Source organism: Cupressus sempervirens, chromosome 3, assembly GCF_028749045.1.
Source record: "Cupressus sempervirens isolate cs-2001-9-10 chromosome 3, ASM2874904v1, whole genome shotgun sequence".
NCBI lineage: Eukaryota > Viridiplantae > Streptophyta > Pinopsida > Cupressales > Cupressaceae > Cupressus > Cupressus sempervirens.
In genome coordinates this window covers 36495203-36517717 of record NC_143120.1, presented here as the reverse complement: position 1 = coordinate 36517717, position 22515 = coordinate 36495203, and the positions used below count along the sequence as shown (strand labels likewise).

At 35.2% G+C, this 22515-nt stretch overlaps 1 protein-coding gene across 2 annotated transcripts in view; it reads left to right on the top strand.

Moving 5' to 3' along the window:
- The first annotated feature begins 800 nt into the window (after nucleotides 1-800).
- LOC149564654 (coiled-coil protein) overlaps nucleotides 801-22515 on the top strand; it is a 170148-nt gene continuing 148433 nt past the window's right edge. The window contains exon 1 of one of the 2 annotated variants that reach the window (XR_016361882.1): nucleotides 801-1267. Coding sequence is in view for 1 of the 2 variants with exons in the window: in XM_089818214.1 (XP_089674340.1) it covers nucleotides 888-1267 (380 nt within the window). In the remaining variant the exon portion in view is untranslated. The remainder of the gene's footprint in view (nucleotides 1268-22515) is intronic. The other variant, XM_089818214.1, reaches the window with a different exon arrangement.

The window sequence follows — 22515 nt, the reverse complement described above, 5'->3', positions numbered from 1 at the left end:
CTTTAAATTGGAAATATTTTAACATCTCAAATAAAATAAACAAGTTTCTAAATGTAGAACTTCAAATTAATATAAATATATAACAAATAATATAAAAATAAATATACTACATACCATATAAATTGTAAATGACTAAAACTAAGTTTTAAAAATTTATTCTATTCTATTTTAACAAGTTCAAAATGATTACAAATGTATAATAAAAAATAGAAAGATATATAAATAAAAATATAGAAATAATTGTGTCTGATTGAAATGGTTTTCTTAGTGTAAAAATAATCTAAGACTTCATGACCTTTAACTTATAACAAAAAAAATAAAAAAAATAAAAACATAAGAACAATTTTTTTATAAAAACAACACTTGAAGGTTTTGCAAATGGGGTTGCAAGCTTTGGGTTTAACTATGGAGGAAACTCTGTAGTTAAGCACGCTCAGGTTGGAGTAGTACTGGGATGGGTGACCTCCTGGAAAATCCCGGTACTTCACCCTTGTGAGCATCACCTGAATCCAATGAGTGCTAAGTATTCCATTTATTTTCGTGAGAGATGGATTGATGTTGAATCACTATGCTTCATGAGTTTGACTCCAAATCACACACTTACATTCTCAATATCACAATTTTGACTTGGCATGGAATTATCCCTACTTATCAATTCATATGATATAACAAATTTTCACTTACAATCCTAAACTACTAAAACAACCAATACAACCATCAAATTCCCGTTACAACTACCGTGAAGAGCCGGGATGCTATGGTCAACCTATTTAAAACACCTTTTTAACAGAAGTCAACAGCCTTAAACAAAGTGCTGCGTGGAATTAGTTGGAGGACAAAAGAATCGTCATTTATCTTTTGTTTTCTATTTTTCAGCAGGGCAGAACATGAGTTTCTTAGCAGGCAGGTTGGCTGGCACAGAGGGCGCATTTTTTGCCAACCAGTCTAAAGTAGCAGCTGCTCGCTTTAGAGAGAAGTTGGGTGATGTTAATGGCTCTCCCTGTCCTGTTCCATCTTCCAATGATAGCTCTACGGCAGATGTCCTTCCAGAGATCCTCCGCCACTCCATTCCCCTGTCTTCAGGGAATTCCTCCCCTTCCACCATGTCGGGACACTCTTCTCTCGCCTCTGTCTCCACTTTCGTAGGAGCCAACACTGGTGCTGCGCAATCGCAATTGGGAAGGCATCAATCCCCCGATGTTCTAAATGCCCTGAATCCTCTCAATGCATGGATTTCGATTCCCAGAGCAACTTTTGGTCCTAGAAGGCAAGTTTATCTTATTCATCATATTCATTTTTTTAACCCTCTTTTGGTTGTAAAGAACCGACTTACACATAGTTAAGTAACTCGTGGGTGTGACTTCAACGTGTTATCCAACAATCTGTAAGTCGGCTCTTTACTCTGAAGCATAGCTGTCAGATATATTGGTCACCATATTATGTTAATCAATATTAACTATGTTCCCGGGATACTTCAATTTCCTTCGTTTTGATTGGTAAATCCCTTTCGTTGGGTGTCCTTTGGCTTGTTGCCACTACTCAAGGATATCCCTTTTGCCAAAATTACCCTCGGCCGCAGTAGGTGTAGGCTACACCCACAATTAGGTTTGGTGATTTACTCAGTTCTGCAGCTGACATAGTTTATTTACTTCAACATTAAAATCTGTACACTGCAGGGAAGCTCCATTGAGAGTAAACACTATTTTAAATCTTCTCTTCTAATTCATAGAGGAAGCTTCTTAAAAATCAAATGCTCTCCTGTATTCTAAACTATAAATTTAAGTCATAATTATGTTCGCTGTACATTAGCAAGGGGGCATTGTGTTCTTATCATTGCTGTAGCTCCACAAATAATCAACAAACCTAAGGTTGGGGAAGGTCGACACAGAGTGATAGGTTAGAATCATGAGCGGACAGCAACAATAATGAACAATTGAATGAGATAGCAATCTCCACTTCTTTAGGTTTTCCTAGGCCAACCAAGGCATCACTGAGAAATACAAACACAGAGAAACACGCCATTAAATATCACACCCAAAGCATGATAAACCCCTAAAACTTGTTACTAAGCTTGTAGTATGTTGGCAGCAATAAATAGATACTTTGAGACTTCAATCAAATAGATAAAGACAAGACTGCAGAAGTAGCTAGAGAAATGACAAATATGTATCACCATCCATGAATTGCCTTAACATTACATAGGTGTGCAACTTGGAATCCAATGTTCACAGATTTTAATTTTGTTGTTGTTGTAGAGCTCATAAAGATCTTAGATATCACAATTGTTTTTACCGTTGAACTTGGATACATTGGTAGGTCCTAATCTAATCCTAAACTAATACAAAACTACAAAAATATATGAACAAATAGAGGAATTAACTGTTTTGCCACAGGGACAGTACCTATCTAATTGGGGAACAAATTCCCAGCCATATATATACATGGAAATCATAAATGCTATAAACAACAGAAGCAAACAGACTCTGAAAGATCCATCTCTGATTAGGAAACTCCACTTGCATTAAAGAAATGACTATTACAAATATCCTTTGGGATGTTTGATAGTACTTTGATGCTAACTAATCTTCAATCCAATGAAATAATCAAACATTGCTGGAGAGAAATTGTTGCACACTCACAAGATCCTTTGACTAGATTCCAGCCAGCCATGTGGGCATTTGCTAATGGAGGTTTCAAGTTTCAATAGTTTTGTAATGCCCCACCCATCTTGCTACTAAAAGTTTTTGCACTTCTTTCTTTTGCTTAGTAGTCAATCATTATATCAAACACTTTGATTGCATGCTGACCGTTGAGTTTTCTGATTGTTTATTTTGCAAATTGTTTTTTCCAAGTTTTTGGCAAGTGTATTTTTTCAAATCTCATAGATCATTTTTATTCATGCATTAATAAATCAGTGGAAATAACGAACTGATCTGAAACAGCATTGATGGTGGTAGAACACAAAACTGTGATTTGCAGAAAAAGGTTGAGAAGTTAGCTCTTCCTTACGATGATGGCTCAAGGAAGACTTCAGCTTGAGCTTGCATTTACAAAGTGGACACTTATTCCAGCTCAATCTTATGTCAGAGTAAGAAACAACCAAATATGTAGCAATACATTTGGATGACATTGCACACAAGTGGTGATTATGCCGAGTTTATAGAGAGACTTATTAGAACATTGACAAAAAATTTATCCAGAGTTGCATTTTAAGGATTTGGCACAACTAAAGTAGTGGGATTCAATAGATGCTTATTGAGCTGATTTTGAGAGACTTGCAGTGCTCATCACAGACATTTTTAGAGAGGACATTCATGGCTCTTTTTATGATTGACATACAGATCCATTAAGATTTTGGATTAAGACTCTCAATCTGCTTATCTTCTAGAAAGCCATCAAGAAATATATTGCAATATCGCTTGCCAATTCTAACCTCAAAATGCTGACTAGAAGCTCAAGGGATATCATCAAACACTTTGCATACAACCTCTTTACTCATCGTTTTTGTAAGAAATGATAAGATTGAGCAAGGAACGAGAAACAATCCAAGTAAGTTAAGTGCGAAACAATGTTACCATAAGATAAGCAAAATCCAAGAGCATACACCAAGATGGTTCAACAATGGAGACAATGATTTATAAGGGGAAAGCAAAGAAAACCCCTTGTGAGTATTATGAATGAAGGCAAATGCCTAAAGAAGAGAGAGAGAGAGTGTTGGAGCAAAATAGCTCAATACAATAACATCAAAGTGATTAGAGTGAAGAAGAAAGAAGGAGGAGCATCTCTTATATAGAGATGAGAAAGGAGTTGCATTTGTAACTCCCATTTCTATGAATGCCACATTCATAATAGGTGTGTGCAAAGTGTCACAATCCTCTTAAGGAGGATAAACTAAATTCCTTAATAAAGGAATAAAAAAGAGTTGTCCTTACATGTGGAATAAAGGACAAACAATGACATGTCCTCCACATGTGTACAATAGGACAAACTACATTTAAGGATCCTTGGAATATCCCAATTAATACATCCAAGGGAAGATTAACCTTTCTAACAGTTTTAATCTTTCAGTCTAATACTGATTGACTTAAATGACATATTGATCTATGGAAGGACTTGGCAGGGGCACTTGAAACATCTTGATATTGTGTTGAGCATCCTAGACCAGTAATCCTTATATGCCAATATGTCTAAGTGCGAATTTGGGATGACTGAGTTATTATATTTGGGACACATCATTAGTGCTGAGTGCAAGTGGATCCAGAGAAAATCTGAGCTATTATGGATTGGCCTCCACCTTTCACACATTAGGGGATTTATGGGTTTATGTGGATTCTACCGCACCTTTGTGAAAAGGGTATTTACAGTGTGCAACTCCTCTTACATATTTGACTTGGATTGATATATCACAATAGTGTTTTGACAGGTTTAAGGCGTTGATGAGTTCTTGACCTGTCCTAGCCACCTTAATAGACCATTTGAACTTCATTGTGATGCTTCGCGAGAGAGAATTGGGGTAGTATTGATGCAGGTCCTAGGATAGTCACTCTGTTGCATTTGAGAGTAGGAAGTTGAGAGGTGCCAAGCATGTTAATGTTTAGTGTCGGAATACATATTGATCTATGGAAGGACTTGGCAGGGGCACTTGAAACATCTTGATATTGTGTTGAGCATCCTAGACCAGTAATCCTTATATGCCAATATGTCTAAGTGCGAATTTGGGATGACTGAGTTATTATATTTGGGACACATCATTAGTGCTGAGTGCAAGTGGATCCAGAGAAAATCTGAGCTATTATGGATTGGCCTCCACCTTTCACACATTAGGGGATTTATGGGTTTATGTGGATTCTACCGCACCTTTGTGAAAAGGGTATTTACAGTGTGCAACTCCTCTTACATATTTGACTTGGATTGATATATCACAATAGTGTTTTGACAGGTTTAAGGCGTTGATGAGTTCTTGACCTGTCCTAGCCACCTTAATAGACCATTTGAACTTCATTGTGATGCTTCGCGAGAGAGAATTGGGGTAGTATTGATGCAGGTCCTAGGATAGTCACTCTGTTGCATTTGAGAGTAGGAAGTTGAGAGGTGCCAAGCATGTTAATGTTTTGATATACTGAATATTACTGCTGATTCTATAAATTACATGGATATAAGCATATATATATGTATACATATATATATATATATATATTAATATACATATACATATATATATATATATATATGTATATATATTAATATACATATATATATGCCTATGTCCTTGTAATATTATATGGATTATCGGCAATCTCTTGAAATACTGTTATCAAGTTTCATTGACTATTGGCAGCCTTTATTGTGATCGGGCTTCTTTATTATATCGAGAGATAATCTCATTATTGTGCCGATTATATTCTTACTATCGGGCGCATATATTAATCAAGGTTGTTTATCATTGTTGTAAAGGAACATGCCTCCGAAGAGGCATGCCTCTACGTGGCCCTTGGGTCACGTAGAGACATGACTCTTCGGAGTCATGTCTTATGTTCACATATTTATGTGCACTCTGGCCGCAGGGAAAGACATCAATCCATTGCATTCAAAGTACCTGTAGTTAATAAATAACTATTCTAAGAATATTGCTCTCTGTTAATATTATTGCATCAGTTACATTGCACTTGAGTTATTATTGTATAAAGTTCAAAGAAGAAAGATAAACTGTGATCGCTGCCAAAGAAGAAGTAACATTATTCAAGTGAGATATTCTCTGCAAGCATTTATTTTGTAATTGTTTTATCTATTAGAGATCTACAATAATTAACATGGTATCAGAGCTATACTGATAGGAAAACTATTACAAAGTATTCATTCAAAATCTAAATTTCAAAAGTTAAAGAAAGAGGTTTTAAAATCAAAGCATTAAAATGGTGAATCACGTAAGAATAGAAGATAGGCTAGATGGAGCATCAAATTTCTCATCTTGGAAAATCAGATTATTAATAATGCTAAGAGAAATGGAATTAGAAAAATACATTGAATCAAATCTACCCATGCCTGGAAGTGAATCTAAGAAAGTAACGTGGAAAAAGCATAATAATAAAGCAATGGAGATCATTATAAACTTAGTAAAGGATCATATACTTCCATCTATAGCCAATCTTCAAACTGCATTTGAAATGTTCTCCTCCATTCAAAATACATTTGAAATCAACAATACAAGTAGATTATTAACTTTAAAATAAGATCTACTTTATATAAAGATGAAAAGTGGAGAATCTATAACCTCATATTTCTTAAGAATTACTGAATTAAAAGATCAACTTGCAACTATGAAAAACCAAGTGGATGATAAGGAACTAAGCATGATTGCTCTTAGAGGTCTTTCTCTGTCATGGGAAACCTTTATTCGAGGTTTAAGTTCATGACCCAAACTTCCGAAATTTGATCAACTAAAAAATGAATGTACTCAAGAGGAATCCAGACTAGCTTCCAGAGGACTAAGTTCAAATCAAGAGGGAGACATCCAAGCACTATACACTAAATCAAATAAGAAAAGAAAGTTCAAGAATAACAAGAAGGATTTTAACAAAAATCACAAATCTCACAAACAACGTGACTGGTCCAAAGTTAGATGTTTTAAATGTGATAAACTTGGTCACTCTTATTATATATGTCCAGAAAAGCAGAAAATTCAAGCAGCTTTAGCAGAAGTCAAAGAAGAAAATATTGAGAAAGTGGATAAAGAAAATTATGCATTCTACTTAGCCCTCTCAAGCTAATTAAACACCAATTACAATACTTGGATCATAGATAGTGGAGCTTCTTGTCACATCACCGGATTTAAGGATAAGTTTGAAACTTTCACAAATCATGAATCAAAAGAAGTAACCATTGGAGATAATTCCTCTCACCCTATTAAAGGAATTGGTTCTTGTTCTATACAATTGAATTCTGGAATCACATTTCAACTCAAGAATGTCCTATATGTACCAGGGATCAAAAGAAACCTTGTCTCTATCTCCGGACTTGCTGATCAAGGGTACAAAATTGCATTTCAAGAAGATAGAGTTCTATCTTGGCCTAAGAACTCAACTATTAAGAAAGCCATCTCCATTTGAGTCAGAGATGGAAGTCTTTATAAGCTTTGTAGTAGCCAAAATCCTAATTTAAACTTAACCCTTAGTAATGATAAGTCAAATTCGTTTGAAATCTGGCATAGGAGACTAGGTCATCTTAACTTTCGAGCCTTATCATCTATAGGGAAAATTGTAAAAGGTCTACCTAATCTGAAAGCGGATCATTCAAGTATTTGTAAAGGGTGTGCATTAGGTAAAAATACTAAACATTCCTTCCCTAAAAGTGATCATAAATCTAAATCCATTCTTAAATTGATTCATACAGATCTTTGTGGTCCTATGTCAATTCCCTCTCTTAATGGGTGTCTTTACTATATAATTTTCATTGATGATTACTCTAGGAGAACTTGGATCTATTTTCTAAAACAAAAGGAGTCATCTAAGGTCTTATCCAAATTTAAAGAATTTAAAGCCTTAGTTGAAAATCAATCAGGTCAAAAGATCAAAACCCTAAGGTCTAACAATGGAGGTGAATACATATCTGATATCTTCAAAAACTTCTGTATTTTTGTTGGGATTAAGAGGGAGTTTTCTGTACCTTATAATCCTCAACAGAATGGAACAACTGAAAGGAAAATAGATCTATTGTTGAATTAGCCAGAGCCATGTTCCATGATCAAAATCTTCATTATTCATTTTGGGCTGAAGCATCTAATAATGCAGTCTACATACAAAATCGATGCCCTCACTCCATACTAAAAAATACCACGCCAGAAGAAGTATTTATAGGCATTAAACCAGATTTAAGCCACCTGAGAATATTCGAATGTTCAGTCTATATTCACATACCAAAAGAGAAAAGAACGAACTTGGAGCCTTCCGGGAAAAAGCGAATATTCATTGGATATAGTGAAACTACAAAAGGATACATGATCTACATTCCTGGGCAAAGGACAATTGAAATTAGCGGAGATGTAATATTTGAATAAGACATAGCCTTTAAAATTTATAGTAACAGTGATGAATCTATTTTTGAAGAAGATCAACCTATAGAAATTGAGAGGGAGGATGATTTTGATTTCTCTTCCATTTCTAATCATATAGAACCTGAAAACATCAACAATAACAATAAAAAGAGGCCTCTTTGGGCTAGGAAAATGTTAGAAGAAAATCAAGTTGAATCAGATGAAGTAATTCAGGGAAGCAAAAGGACCAGAAATCAATCTTGTTATGTTGCATTGCTATCTGAACTTATAAAATCTGAACCTGCTAGTGTTGAAGAAGCACTTTCACATCAATCATGGAAGGAAGCAATGATTGAGGAATATAACTCTATATTAAAGAATGATGTATGAGATGTTGTACCAAGACCTAAGAACAAATCAGTTGTCTCTTCCAAATGGTTATTCAAGATTAAACATGCATTAAATGGTAGTATTGAAAAATACAAGGCAAGATTTGTAGCCCGAGGTTTCTCTTAGAAAGAAGGTACTGATTATGAAGAAACTTTTGCCCCTGTTGCTAGGTACACTTCATTCAGAACAATCCTAGTAATTGCAGCATCTAAAGGATGGAAAGTACATCAGATGGATGTCAAAAGAACATTTCTCAATGGCAAGATTGAAGAAGTTTACATTGAACAACTAGAAGGGTTCAATACTTATGATAGAAAAACTCATGTTTTTAAATTAAAGAAAGCACTTTATGGACTCAAACAGGCTCCCAGAGCTTGGTATGAAAGAATAGATAACCACCTATTGAAATTAGGATATGCCAAAAATGAAGTTGACCCAAATCTGTATTTCAAAATTGATGGTGATGATATGATTATTTCTGTATTATATGTTGATGATTTGCTAATTACAGGTAAGGAACATCTCATAAAGAAATGTAAGCAAGAACTCGCTACAGAATTTGAAATGAAAGACTTAGGGTTACTTCACTACTTTCTAGGATTAGAAGTCTGGCAACAAGACAACTGTATCATACTAAATCAAGGAAAATATACAATTGATATCTTAACCAAATTTGGAATAATGAAATATAAACCAGCTGCTACTCCTATGGAAATAAATCTACACAAATTAAAAGATGATATGAACAAATTTGAGGCTGCAGATCCTACTTATTACAGACAAATTATTGGATTCCTGATGTATTTGGTCAATAATTGTTCTAACATATGCTATGCAACTCACACCTTGAGTCAGTTTATGCGTGCTCCTAAGAAGATGCATCTACATGCAGCTAAATATATATTGAGATATCTAAAGGGCACTATTGGAATGAGAATCAAATATGACAAAGTTAACATTGAACTACTTGGATATTCAGATTCTGATTGGGTTGGAAGCTCTGTTGAGTGGAAGAGTACTTCAAGATATTGTTTCAATCTTGGATCTGGTATGATTTCTTGGTCTAGTCGAAAACAAACTTCAGTAGCATTGAGTTCCAGCGAAGCTGAGTACATTGCGTCTTCCTTGGGTGCTGGAGAACCAATATGGCTACGAAAGTTGCTATCAGATCTCTTCAAAAGACATTTGAAGCCCACTGTGATTTATTGTGATAATCAAAGTTGTATTAAACTTTCATCTAATCCAGTGTTTCACAACCACTCCAAACATATTGAAATTCTATTTCATTACATCAGAGATATGGTGAATCGACGAGTTATTCAATTAGAATACATATGTACAAATGAGCAAACAGCTGATATCCTTACCAAACCTCTTGCTAAAGTGAAACTGAAATACTTCAGAGAAAAACTTGGTATGATTAATTGTAATGATAAATTTTTGAAATAAAATATTTATTTCATTTGAGTTTATGCTTCTATTAGTTACTTAGTAGCATTTGATATGTAATGAAAGGTGACGATCTTTCATGGACATATTCATTTGAAGGAAATTATTTACAAGGTAACGATCTTGTAAATAATAAACCTGTGTGTGTATTATATGAGCATCTCTAGACATTGCTTAAGTGCAAGTAGAGATTATATGTGCATCTCTAGACATTGCTTAAGTGCAAGTAGAGATTATGTGTGTATCATAGACATCTCTAGACATTGCTTAAGTGCAAGTAGAGGTCATGAAAACTTAATCACTATGGACATCTCTAGACATTGCTTAAGTGCAAGTAGAGATCATATACTGTCCATATTGTGTTGATTATATGATGATTTTGACTTATTGATGTTTTACTTCTCCCTTGCTAAAGAGGGAATGTTAATGTTTAGCATCAGAAGAAGCAAAACATGGATTATTTGATATACTGAATATTGCTGCTGATTCTATAAATTACATGGATATATATATATATATATATATATGCCTGTCCTTGTAATATTATATGGATTATCGGCAATCTCTTGAAATACTGTTATCAAGTTTCATTGACTATCGGCAGCCTTTATTGTGATCGGGCTCCTTTATTATATTGAGAGATAATTTCATTATCGTGCCGGTTATATTCTTACTATCGGGCACATATATTAATCAAGGTTGTAAAGGAACATGCTTTCGAAGAGGCATGCCTCTACATGGCCCTTGGGCCACGTAGAGACATGACTCTTCGAAGTCATGTCTTATGTTCACATATTTATGTGCACTCTGGCCGTAGGGAAAGACATCAATCCACGACATTCAAAGTACCTGTAGTTAATAAATAACTATTGTAAGAACATTGCTCTTTGTTAATATTATTGCATCAGTTGCATTGCACTTCAGTTATTACTGTATACAATTCAAAGAAGAAAGATAAACTGTGATCGCTACCAAAGAAGAAGTAAATACATTCAGCATTATTCAAGTAAGATATTCTCTGCAAGCATTTATTTTGTAATTGTTTTATCTATTAGAGATCCACAATAATTAGCAAAGTGGAGTTACAATATTTATGACAAGGAGATGTTAGCCATTATGAATGCATTGGCTAAGTTCAAACAATATTTGGTGGGCAGCCGATTCACAGTAAAAACAAATCACAATAGCCTATAGCATTTCTTTGGGTAGGAGTTAAGTGAGAGATAACAAAAGTGGGTCAGCAAAGTACAAGTCTATGACTTTGACATTGTTTATGTCAATGGGAAGAAGAACATTGTTGCTGATTCCTTGTCTCGGAGACCACACTTGTGTACTATTGGGGCCATATTAGATGATTGGAGAGAGCTGATCTCAATAGAGTATGGAAATGACAAGTGGGCAACGAGTATCATCGATGGTACCATGCAGGATGAGTGATTTTCAGTAGCGAATGATTTCATCATGTATAAGAATTGGATAAGGATAGTACCTGAATCTACCATTAAGCATTTGATTTTGAGAACCTTTCATAACTCACCTATGGCAGGGCATGAGGGATATTTCAAAACATACAGGTAGGTGAGAGAGCACTTGGATAGAAGGGACTCAAGTCAGATGTATTGCAACATGTGAGGGAGTGCAGTGTTTGCTAGCAGAATAAGCATGAGCACTCTTTCCTTGGTGGATGGTAAAACATACCGATTTTCCTAAACTAGTTTTAGTCTTGATTCAAACTGATTTCCTATTTCATTTCACATGACTATGATTTCCATCAACTGTTTAAACTGAAAAATAAATAACAGATGTTCTTGAAATGAAGTATCTATCAAATTACAAATTAAGGTAATTGCAAACATTTAACTTCTAATTTAAGTAATAGCTATTTGTAAAGCAAATGACTTTCATCTTGAAATGAAATAACTAAACATTCAGAAGTTTAAAGAACATACAGTTTAATTTGTGGAAGTTCTTTCACTTGTTGTCCAAGCCCCGGCATTGGTGAGAGGAGAAGCATTGACATAGGCTTAACTTCCCAATCGCGGACCATTACTTATCTCCACTTATTCTAATTTAATAGAACGGCCCTCCCTACCTCGGGATCGGGCTTGGGATGTTCATAAGTCCAGCCATCAGAGTATTTAGGTGGGTTGAAGTCCCAACAGTTATTCGCCAAAATAATTGAAGCGTCTGGACGATCAACAAAGATCACTTGTTCGGTTGCCTAATTCCACCCTGGCCAAGGATTTCAAAATGTGGGTCGACAAATCCGATCTCCACCACTCGGCTTGACAACATTTTTCATGAGTGGAACATGCATGAGCTAATGCATTATTTATCATGTTATTTATTTATTTTGATGTCATTCTTGTTTTACCGATTCTCTACACCTCCTCACCTTATTCAGGCCTCCAAGCCGGTGATTCTCAGGTGCTATCATTCTATAATTGCAGCAGAACATTTCATCTTCTTCACCATATTCTGGCATCATCGCTTGGTGAATTCATTGGTGTTCTGTTTTGAGATATTCTATTCACCCTTATGAAATATGATTGGAAGTATTTGGATTTAAATATATTTATCAGACTACACATCAAGGTTTCCATTATATGAAGCTGATTACAAATGCATATTTATCTATTTCTACCTATCGTTCCATGCATTCGAATGGAACTATCATGACATGGAATCAGTATTACATTCTCCTTGCTACTGTTGTTACATTATAAAAAAGAGAACTGAGAACCAGTGGAACTTAGAACATATAAACAAGCTTGGTTTACTATGCATCGAACTTGGAAAATAAAGAGAGTAAACAAGAAGCTATAGGTGCCTTACGTGACTTCTCTAAGTGACTTTGAAAGGCTTGCGCTTGGATAATTCCTTGAGCTATGATTTGCGGCAAGTGTGATATGAAAAGTTCAGGCAAATATAATTTCAAATTCTGATCTCTGCTACTTTGGCGTTTCGGTGACAATGGGTTTGAAAGGCTGAATTGAAATAATCGAATGCCTGATGCGATTTTGGGAGTCAAAGAATATAAACAAAAGCCTGACTCTACGGCTTCCATCCGTTACAAGAAACCATTCGAAACCATTTAAAATCAACTTAAAGAATAAAAAGAAAGGAGGAGGAAAAGAAAGAAAGAAAGAAGAAAGATGAAAGGTTTTAAAAGTTATAATTATTTTATTATCATTATATTTTCTCATCTATGCTTATGTGTACATAATGATAGGGTGGCATCATTGGATTATTAATTTATAATGTAATGGTGTCATCTTGTTATTATTTACATATGATCATATTTGAGAATGTAAAATAATAATTAAATAATATTAATATTTGATAATTCTTTAAAAGTAAGAATATATGTTTATTTTACATTATTTATTATAATGTTCCACTTATAGCTCATGCGGTTCCACCATGAAATATATTGCCAAGTCCTAGTAACCTTACCAAGATAGTTTTAGGTCAAACCTGTCGATTATGATGATTGAACTATTTGACCATCGCCTTCCGATGACCCCGTTTAGCAATGCTTTCCCTCTCTCTTCAGTCTTCTTCCTGTAATCATTCAAAACAACATTCTTGCCAAGACATCAATTCAAGATTTATAAATTGCTAATTCAAAATCATCAAGTGACCGTTAGGGATTTCATCAATGTCAGAATAACTAACTCTACATGCTCATCATATATATACAACGACTATAATTAACTAACTTACTTTCACATGATCGTGAATAAATTGATAGAACGGCTATAATTAACTAACTCACTTTCATATGATAGATAAATCGATACAACGACTATAATTAACTAACTCAATTTCACATGATATGAAGAAATAAACAACGACTATAATTAACTAACTCAATTTCACATGATATGAAGAAATAAACAACAACTATAATTAACTAACTCAATTTCACATGATATTGTTTCGTTAAATCAACGGCTATGCTCAATTTAAAATTTAGGGCAAAATTGGGATGTAACATACCCACCCCCTTAGATTTTTCATCATCCTCGATGAAAATAATAACAAATTGTACTTAATCAGTTAAAATAAAAGAAATAAAGTATTTAGTTTTCAACTTTAGAGAAAAGGTAGGGATATCTATGAAAAATATCATGGTAATCTTCCCAGGTGGCATTATCTTCCGTATACTGGCCCCACTAGACCTTGCACTGTGTTACTTCTCGATTTCGTAAGTGTAGCTTACGTACCTCGAGTATTTTGAGCGGTTTTACCTCTACCACTCTTGGCTCTCGCATTTGCAGTAATTTCCAATCAATCATATGCTCATGGTGGCTAATATACTTTTTAAGGTAAGACACATGGAAGACGTCATGCATCTTGGCAAGGGCTGGTGGTAAAGCAATCCTGTAAGCTACTGGGTTAACAACCTCCAAAACTTCAAAGGGTCCTACATATCTTGGAGCTAACTTAGCATTCTTGCCAAACTTGATAATACTTTTTTGAGGTTTAACCCTTAGTAACACCTTGTCCCCTACTGAGAATTCTCTGGGTGTTCTTTTAGCATCAACATAACTTTTCTGTCTGTCGTTCGCTTCCTTCAATCTCTGACAAATCCGAAGTACCTATTCTTCCGTTTCCTGAAGCATTTTAGGCCCGACAATTACCTCGTCTTCCAATCCGTTCCAACTTACTGGAGTTCTGCACTTACGACTATACAAAGCCTCAAAAGGAGCCATTTTAATTGAAGACTGGTAAGAGTTATTATATGCAAATTCTACCAAAGGTAAATATGTTTCCCATTGATACTGTCGATCCATACAATATACTTTTAGGAGATCTTCTAATACTTGATTTACTTGTTTGGTCTGACCATTTGTCTCAAGATGATAGGCTGAACTAATATTCAATTTGGTGCCCAAAGCTGAAAATAATGTTTGCCAGAATCTAGAAGTTATCCTAGCATCCCTATCTAAATAATTTTCTGTGGAATTCCGTGTAGCCTGAAAATTTCTTTTATGAACTTATGAGCAATTTCAGGTGCTCTATCAGATAAATTCCCTAGTATGAAATGAGCAACCTTAGTCAATCTGTCAACCACGACCAAGATAGTGTTGTGCCGATTCCGAGTCATAGGTAGCCCTTGTACAAAATCCATGGATATTACCCGCCACTTCCACTCAGGTACCTCATTTGGATGCAACAAACCTGCCAGGTACCGGTGTTCTGCCTTCACTCTGACATTTTAAACAGCTTGCTACAAACTCCATTATTTCACTTTCATTCCCTTCCAAAAATATAAAGGTTTTATATCAGATAACATTTTCGTTACTCTTGGATGTCCTGAGTATGGAGCTGAGTGATATTCACCTAAAATCAATCTTCGGAGTTCAGGGTCATTTGGCACATAGATTCTATGGCGATATCTTAACAATCCATCTTCTTTGAGGCTAAACTCTGAATACTTGGGATTCTGTGGATCTCTAATAAGTGCCATGCTGATTTCTGTATAAAACTCATCATGTTCCAAATGCTGTAAAATTTGGTCTCTCAATCTGAAATTTACCATAGTCATTGCCGAGATGTGTTTTCTCCGGCTTAGGGCATCAGCCACCTTGTTTTCCTTTCCTTTAATGTAGCTTATGTCGAACTCATAATCTGCTAAAAATTCCAACCATCTCCTTTGTCTAGCATTAAGATTCTGTTGGGTGAAAATATATTTTAAACTTTGATGGTCGGATCTAAGCTCAAAAGGTTTTCCAATTAAATAATGTCTCCACATTTGCAAAGCATGCACTATTGTTGCTAATTCAAGATCATGGGGTGCATAATTTTGTTCTTAATTTTTCAATTTCCTAGACTCATAAACAATGACTTGTTCTTTTTGCATTAATACACCCCCTAAACCTTCACCTGATGCATCAATGATAACTACAAACTGTTTCTGCAAATCGGGTACCCTCAAAATAGGTGCAGTAGTTAGTTTTTCTTTTAGAAACTCAAAAGCTGAATGACACTTTTCCGTCCAAACAAATTCCTTTCCCTTCCTCTAGAGTGAAGTGATTGGATAGGCTATCCTCGAGAAATTTCTAACAATTTTTTGTAGAATCCAGCTAATCCCATGAAGCTCCTGACTTCAGATACCTTTCTAGGTATGGGCCACTCTTTAATTGCTTTAATCTTAGATGGATCTACTGCTATACCTTGTGCTGAAATAATATGCCCTAGGTACTGAATTTCCTTCTGGTAAAAAGCACACTTAGATAATTTCCCATATAACTTGTGTTCCCTTAGTCTTTGCAGAACTATCTCTAAGTGTCTCTGATGTTCTTCATTTTTGGAGTATATTAAGATGTCATTTATAAAGACCAATACAAACTTGTCCAGGCAATCCTGAAATATACTGTTCATTAAATTCATGAAAGCTGCTGGGGCATTAGTTAATCCGAATGGCAACACGGTAAACTCATAATGTCCATATCTAATTCTGAAGGCAGTTTTATGTATATCTTCATCCTTAATTTGCAATTGATGGTATCCTGACCTTAAATCAATTTTTGAAAATACAGTCGCCCCCTTCATTTGGTCAAAAAGATCATCTATCCTTGGCAATGGGTACCGATTTTTGATGGTGATTTTATTAAGCATCCTGTAACCTATACATAGTCTCATGGTTCCATCCTTCTTTCTTACAAATAACACTGGGGCTTCCCATGGTGAGACACTTGGTCGAATCATCTTCTTATCCAACATATCCTATAGTTGAATCTGTAACTCCATTAACTCTGTGGTGGTCATTCTATATGGGGCCCTGGATATGGGTTTCGCTCCTGGTATCAAGTCTATGGTGAAATCAAATGCTCGAGAAGGGGATAATCCAAGAAGTTCCTCAGGAAACACATCTTGATAATTCTTCAAATAGGGATATTTTTTTCGAAGGATTCTTTTAATTTTTGCCTGATTTCTCCATTTTCATAAATGTAGTCATCCCCATATGTGGTTATTTTAGGCTCTCTTGTATCTTCAATCTTATTTGCGAAAATTTCACAGTCTCTTTTCCCATATCTCTTAAGTTGCATTGCAGAAATTTGTTTTGGTTTGATTTCATATTTAATCCCTGAAATACTTGTGGGTCTACCTTGATTATCTACGCAATTTACAGTTTTGGCAAGACAATCTATCTTAGCCTTATGTTCATTCCAATGATAATATCATATGACCCTAACGGAGCTACATATAAGTTCAATTTTGTGGAGAAATTTGGAAAATCAACCTGAGCTTCAAACAGGCATTGCTCTACCTTGGCCCTTGACTAGTTTGCATACTCGATTGTCCATGGTTCTGCCATAAAACCAGATCTTTTCGGAAATCTACTTAACAGCCTAGGTGATATAAAACATTCAGTTGCTCCAGTATCAATTAATATGGATACAAGGTTTCCGTAAATCTTACCCGGGGTTTCAATGGGGCCTATCTGCTGCTCTGCTTGCCTATTATCCAAAATTGCATGAATCCTCTGCTGAAAGACTTGCTGTTGCTGTGGCAAAGGTGGATGCTGTGACTGACTGAGGTTAGGGCACTGCTTCTTATAATGATTTCCTCCACAGATAAAACATCCTTCTGGTCGTCCTTTCTTCTCATTATTTTTGTCGTTTTTGTTTACATAAAAATTGCCTTTGATATCTCATGTTCCACCGCTTTTAATTTCAGGTTTGTTATTCTTATAATCCTTAAATTGTTTTTTTGGCAGTCCAAAATCAGCACCTTCTAAATTCCAGGTAGTCTTTCTTTTGTTGTCTCGGATGGAGTCATCCTTTCTAATCTTATGCTTTTGTCAGACAGCCTTTTCTAAAGCCTCTTCCATGGTCCGAGGTGCAAGAACATCAACAACCTTCTATCCTATTATTCAATCCCATGATAAACTTTCTCACCTTCAGATTGGTGTCTTGTTGATAAGGTGGTACGTATTTAAGCAACCGAGTAAACTTCTCCCAATACTTATGCACTGACAAATCTCCTTGTTTTAAGTTTTGGAAATCCAAGAGTTTCTGATCTTAAAAGCTCTAAGGCAGCCATCATTTCCGAAATATGCCCACGAATTTCTCCCAGGTCATATCAGTAGTTCTAATGTTTTGTTTGACCTTAGTGTTTCCCCGCCAAGTTGTTGCTTCCTCGTTGAAATGATATATACCCCATACTACCTTTGAGGTCTCAGAGAAGTTTCTAATCTCGAAATATTGCTCCATTTCAGTCAACCATGCTTCTGCTTCTTCTCTGGACTCAGAACCGGAAAATTTAAGTGGTTTTATTTTCTTTATGTTTGTTGATAAATCAACCACTATTTCTTTTCTGATCATTTGGGAGAGGGGGTTTTGTTACATTCAGAGACTTCTGTCTCTGCTCTAAAAGTGGGTGTGGTTTGCACTTCTTCACGGTTTTGCCCCATCTGGGCTATCATTTCACTCATCCTCCTTTCCATGGTTTCTAGTTTTAATTGCGTTTCTTGCAAAATTTGGAGTAATAGTTCATTGGAGCATTGAGGGTTCTCGCATACTATATCTTGCTTTTTTGCATTTGCATAGTTATTCATTTTTATGTTTAAGGTTTCTCACTTGTTAATTTGCAATTGTGTTATTTTGCAAAAAGAAGAATTTTACAAGCAAAAAGGTATTACAGCATATAATTTCAAATTACTCAGCTAAGCAATCTTATTTACATAATTTTAGTTTCATTGCTCAACTAAGCAATCCTATTTACAAAATTTCATTTTCATTGCTCAACTAAGCAATCTTATTTACAAAATTCATTTTCATTGCTCAACTAAGCAATCTTATTTACAAAATTTTCCTCTATTGAGGAAGTCTACATTCACACAACATTTTTATTCCTGCTTTGTAGCATTACATTCTGGTTCAGACTGGTACATGTCTCGTACCATCCAAGACCTATGAAAATGGAAAAGGAGGCTACTCTGCTGAGCATTCCAGTTCCGTATTAGTTTGTTTCTATATGCCGCCTTCTTGGCAGGAGTCCATTTGACTCTTTCCTTCTTCATTTGCTGAATTGCTTGATTCAGGGTTTTATTATCTCGAGGTTCAGAACAGCAGGAGTAGTCACACTTAGTCATGTTTCTAATAAGATAGGGAAAGATTGGATGTCGAGTTTTCTTGCTGGGTGTTTTATGTACTAACATCCTATAGTCCTTTCAGATCTCCATTAAGTTTTTAAGAAGGTGATGTGCCCTGGGTTTAGTGTCGAACCCAGTGCTCTAATGCCCATATGTAACATACCGATTTTCCTAAACTAGTTTTAGTCTTGATTCAAACTAATATCCTATTTCATTTCACATGACTATGATTTCCGTCAACTGTTTAAACCGAAAAATAAATAACAAATGTTCTTGAAATGAAGTATTCATCAAATTACAAATTAAGGTAATTGCAAATATTTAACTTCTTCTAATTTAAGTAATAGCTATTTGTAAAGTAAATGACTTTCATCTTGAAATGAAATAACTAAACATTTAGAAGTTTAAAGAACATACAGTATAATTTGTGGAACTTCTTTCACTTGTTGTCCAAGCCCCAGCATTGGTGAGAGGAGAAGCATTGACATTGGCTTAACCTCCCAACCGTGGACCATTACTTATCCCCACTTATTCTAATTTAATAGAACGACCCTCCCTACCTTGAGATCGGGCTTGGGATGTTCATAAGTCTAGCCATCAGAGTATTCGGGTGGGTTGAAGTCCCAACAGTTATTCGCCAAAATAACTGAAGCGTCTGGACAATCAACAAAGATTACTTGTTCGACAAATCTGCCTAATTCCACCCTGGCCAAGGATTTCAAAATGTGGGTTGACAAACCTGATCTCCACCACTCGGCTTGACAACATTCTTCATGAGTGGAACATGCATGAGCTAATGCATTATTTATCATGTTATTTATTTATTCTAATATCATTCTTGTTTTACAGATTCTCTACACCTCCTCACCTTATTCAGGCCTCCAAGCCAGTGATTCCCAGGTGCTATCATTCTATAATTGCAGTAGAACATTTCACCTTCTTCACCATATTTTGGCATCATCGCCTGGTGAATTCATTGGTGTTCTGTTTTGAGTTATTCTATTCACCCTTATGAAATATGATTGGAAGTATTTGGATTTAAATATCTATATCAGACTACACAGCAAGGTTTCCATTAAATGAAGCTGATTACAAATGCATATTTATCTATTTCTACCTATCATTCCTTGCATTCGAATGGAACTATCATGACATGGAATTGGTATTACATTCTCCTTGCTACTGTTGTTACATTATAAAAAAGAAAACTGAGAACCAATGGAACTTAGAACATATAAACAAACTTGGTTTACTGTGCATCGAACTTGGGAAATAAAGAGAGTAAACAAGAAGATATAGGTGCCTTACGTGACTTCTCTAAGTGACTTTGAAAGACTTGCGCTTGGATAATTCCTTGAACTGTGATCTGCGGCAAGTGTGATATGAAAAGTTTAGGCAAATATAATTTCAAATTCTGATCTTTGCTACTTTGGGGTTTCGGTGGCAATGGGTTTGAAAGGCTGAATTGAAATAATTGAATGCTTGATATGATTTTGGGAGTCAAAGAATATAAACAAAAGCCTGACTCTATGTCTTCCATCCGTTACAAGAAACCATTCAAAACCATTTCAAATCGACTTAAAGAATAAAAAGAAAGGAGGAAAAGAAAGAAAGAAAGAAGATGAAAGGTTTTAAAATTTATAATTATTTTATTATTATTATATTTTCTCATCTATGCTTATGTGTACGTAATGATAGGGTGGTATCATTGGATTATTAATTTATAATGTAATGGTGTCATCTTATTATTATTCACATATGATCATATTTGAGAATGTAAAGTAATAATTAAATAATATTAATATTTGATAATTCTTTAAAAGTAAGAATTTATGTTTATTTTACATTATTTATTATAATGTTCCACTTATAGCTCATGTGGTTCCACCATGAAATATGTTGCCAAGTCTTAGTAACGTTGCCAAGATAGTTTTAGGTCAAACTTGTCGATTCTGATAACTGAACTATTCGACCATCTCCTTCTGATGACCCCGTTTAGCAATGCTTTCCCTCTCTCTTCAGTTTTCTTCCTGTAATCATTCAAAACAACATTCTCGTCAAGACATCAATTCAAGATTTATAAATTGCTGAGTCAAAATCATCAAGTGACCGTTAGGGATTTCATCAATCTCAGAATAACTAACTCTACATGCTCATCATATATATATACAATGGCTATAATTAACTAACTTACTTTCACATGATCATGAATAAATTGATACAACGACTATAATTAACTAACTCACTTTCATATGATAAATAAATCGATACAACAACTATAATTAACTAACTCAATTTCACATGATATGAAGAAATAAACAACAACTATAATTAACTAACTCAATTTCGCATGATATGAAGAAATAAATGACGACTATAATTAACTAACTCAATTTCACATGATATTGTTTCGTTAAATCAATGGCTATGTTGAACTTAAAATTTAGGGCAAAATTGGGATGTAACAGATAGTTCCAGCCCTTGCCCTTTCCGAAGAAGAAGTGGGACAACCTGTCAATGGATTTTATTATGGGCATCCTTAAAGTTGAAGGTAGAGATTGTATATTAGTAGTGGTTGACCGTTTGATGAAGTTTGCTCATTTCTTTGTAATTGCATCTACATATGGAGCAATATAGGTGGCTGACTTATTCTTCAAGGAGTTATTTACATTCCATGGGTTGCCACAGACTATTGTCAGTGATTTGGACAAAAGGTTCAAGATTTTCTTTTGGCAGGAGATTTTCAAATTATGTGGGACTAAGCTCACCTCAAGCATAAGCTACCACTCACAAACCAACCAACAAACAAAGATCATAAATATATATGTTGAGGGATAGTTACATAGTTATGTAGAAGGAAAGTTGAAGGCATGGAAAAAGTGGTTGCACCTTGGGGAGTATTGCTACAACACTATGTATCAGATGTCTATCTAAATGACACCATTTATGGTGGATTTCTTCTTCAGTGACAACAAGGTACCTAAGGCGAGGGATCTGCTATAGGATAACTAGGATATCATGAGACCACTGAAGGAAAATATGTTGAAGGTACGAAACCAACAAAAAAATCTGTAGATTAGTGAAGAGTCGAGAGATCATTTGAGATAGGAGACATGGTTTACCTCGTGTTACAGTCCTATAGACAATGCTCTCTTAAGAGAAGCAGAACAGAGAAATTGATGTCTTGTTATTTTAGGCCATTCTGAGTTAATAAGAGGGTTGGTGAGGTGGCATATGAGTTGGAGTTACTGGTGGACAACAAATTACATAATAACTTTAATGTTTCGTGCTTGAAGAAGGCATTGGGACTCAATGTGGCACCTTTAGCAGAGTTCCAGATCCTCTAGGTAAAGAAGGGGAATTGATATAGGCACCTGACATTTTGGAGATGAGAGTGTACACTTAGGAGGAGGATTATCTGAGAGTATTTGGTGCGGTGGAAGGATTTGCTGAGTGAGGATACAATATGGGACAATGTGACTATCTTGTAGCATCCAGGACTGAGATTTCTTGAGGCCAAGAAATTTCGAGGGGGTGTTGT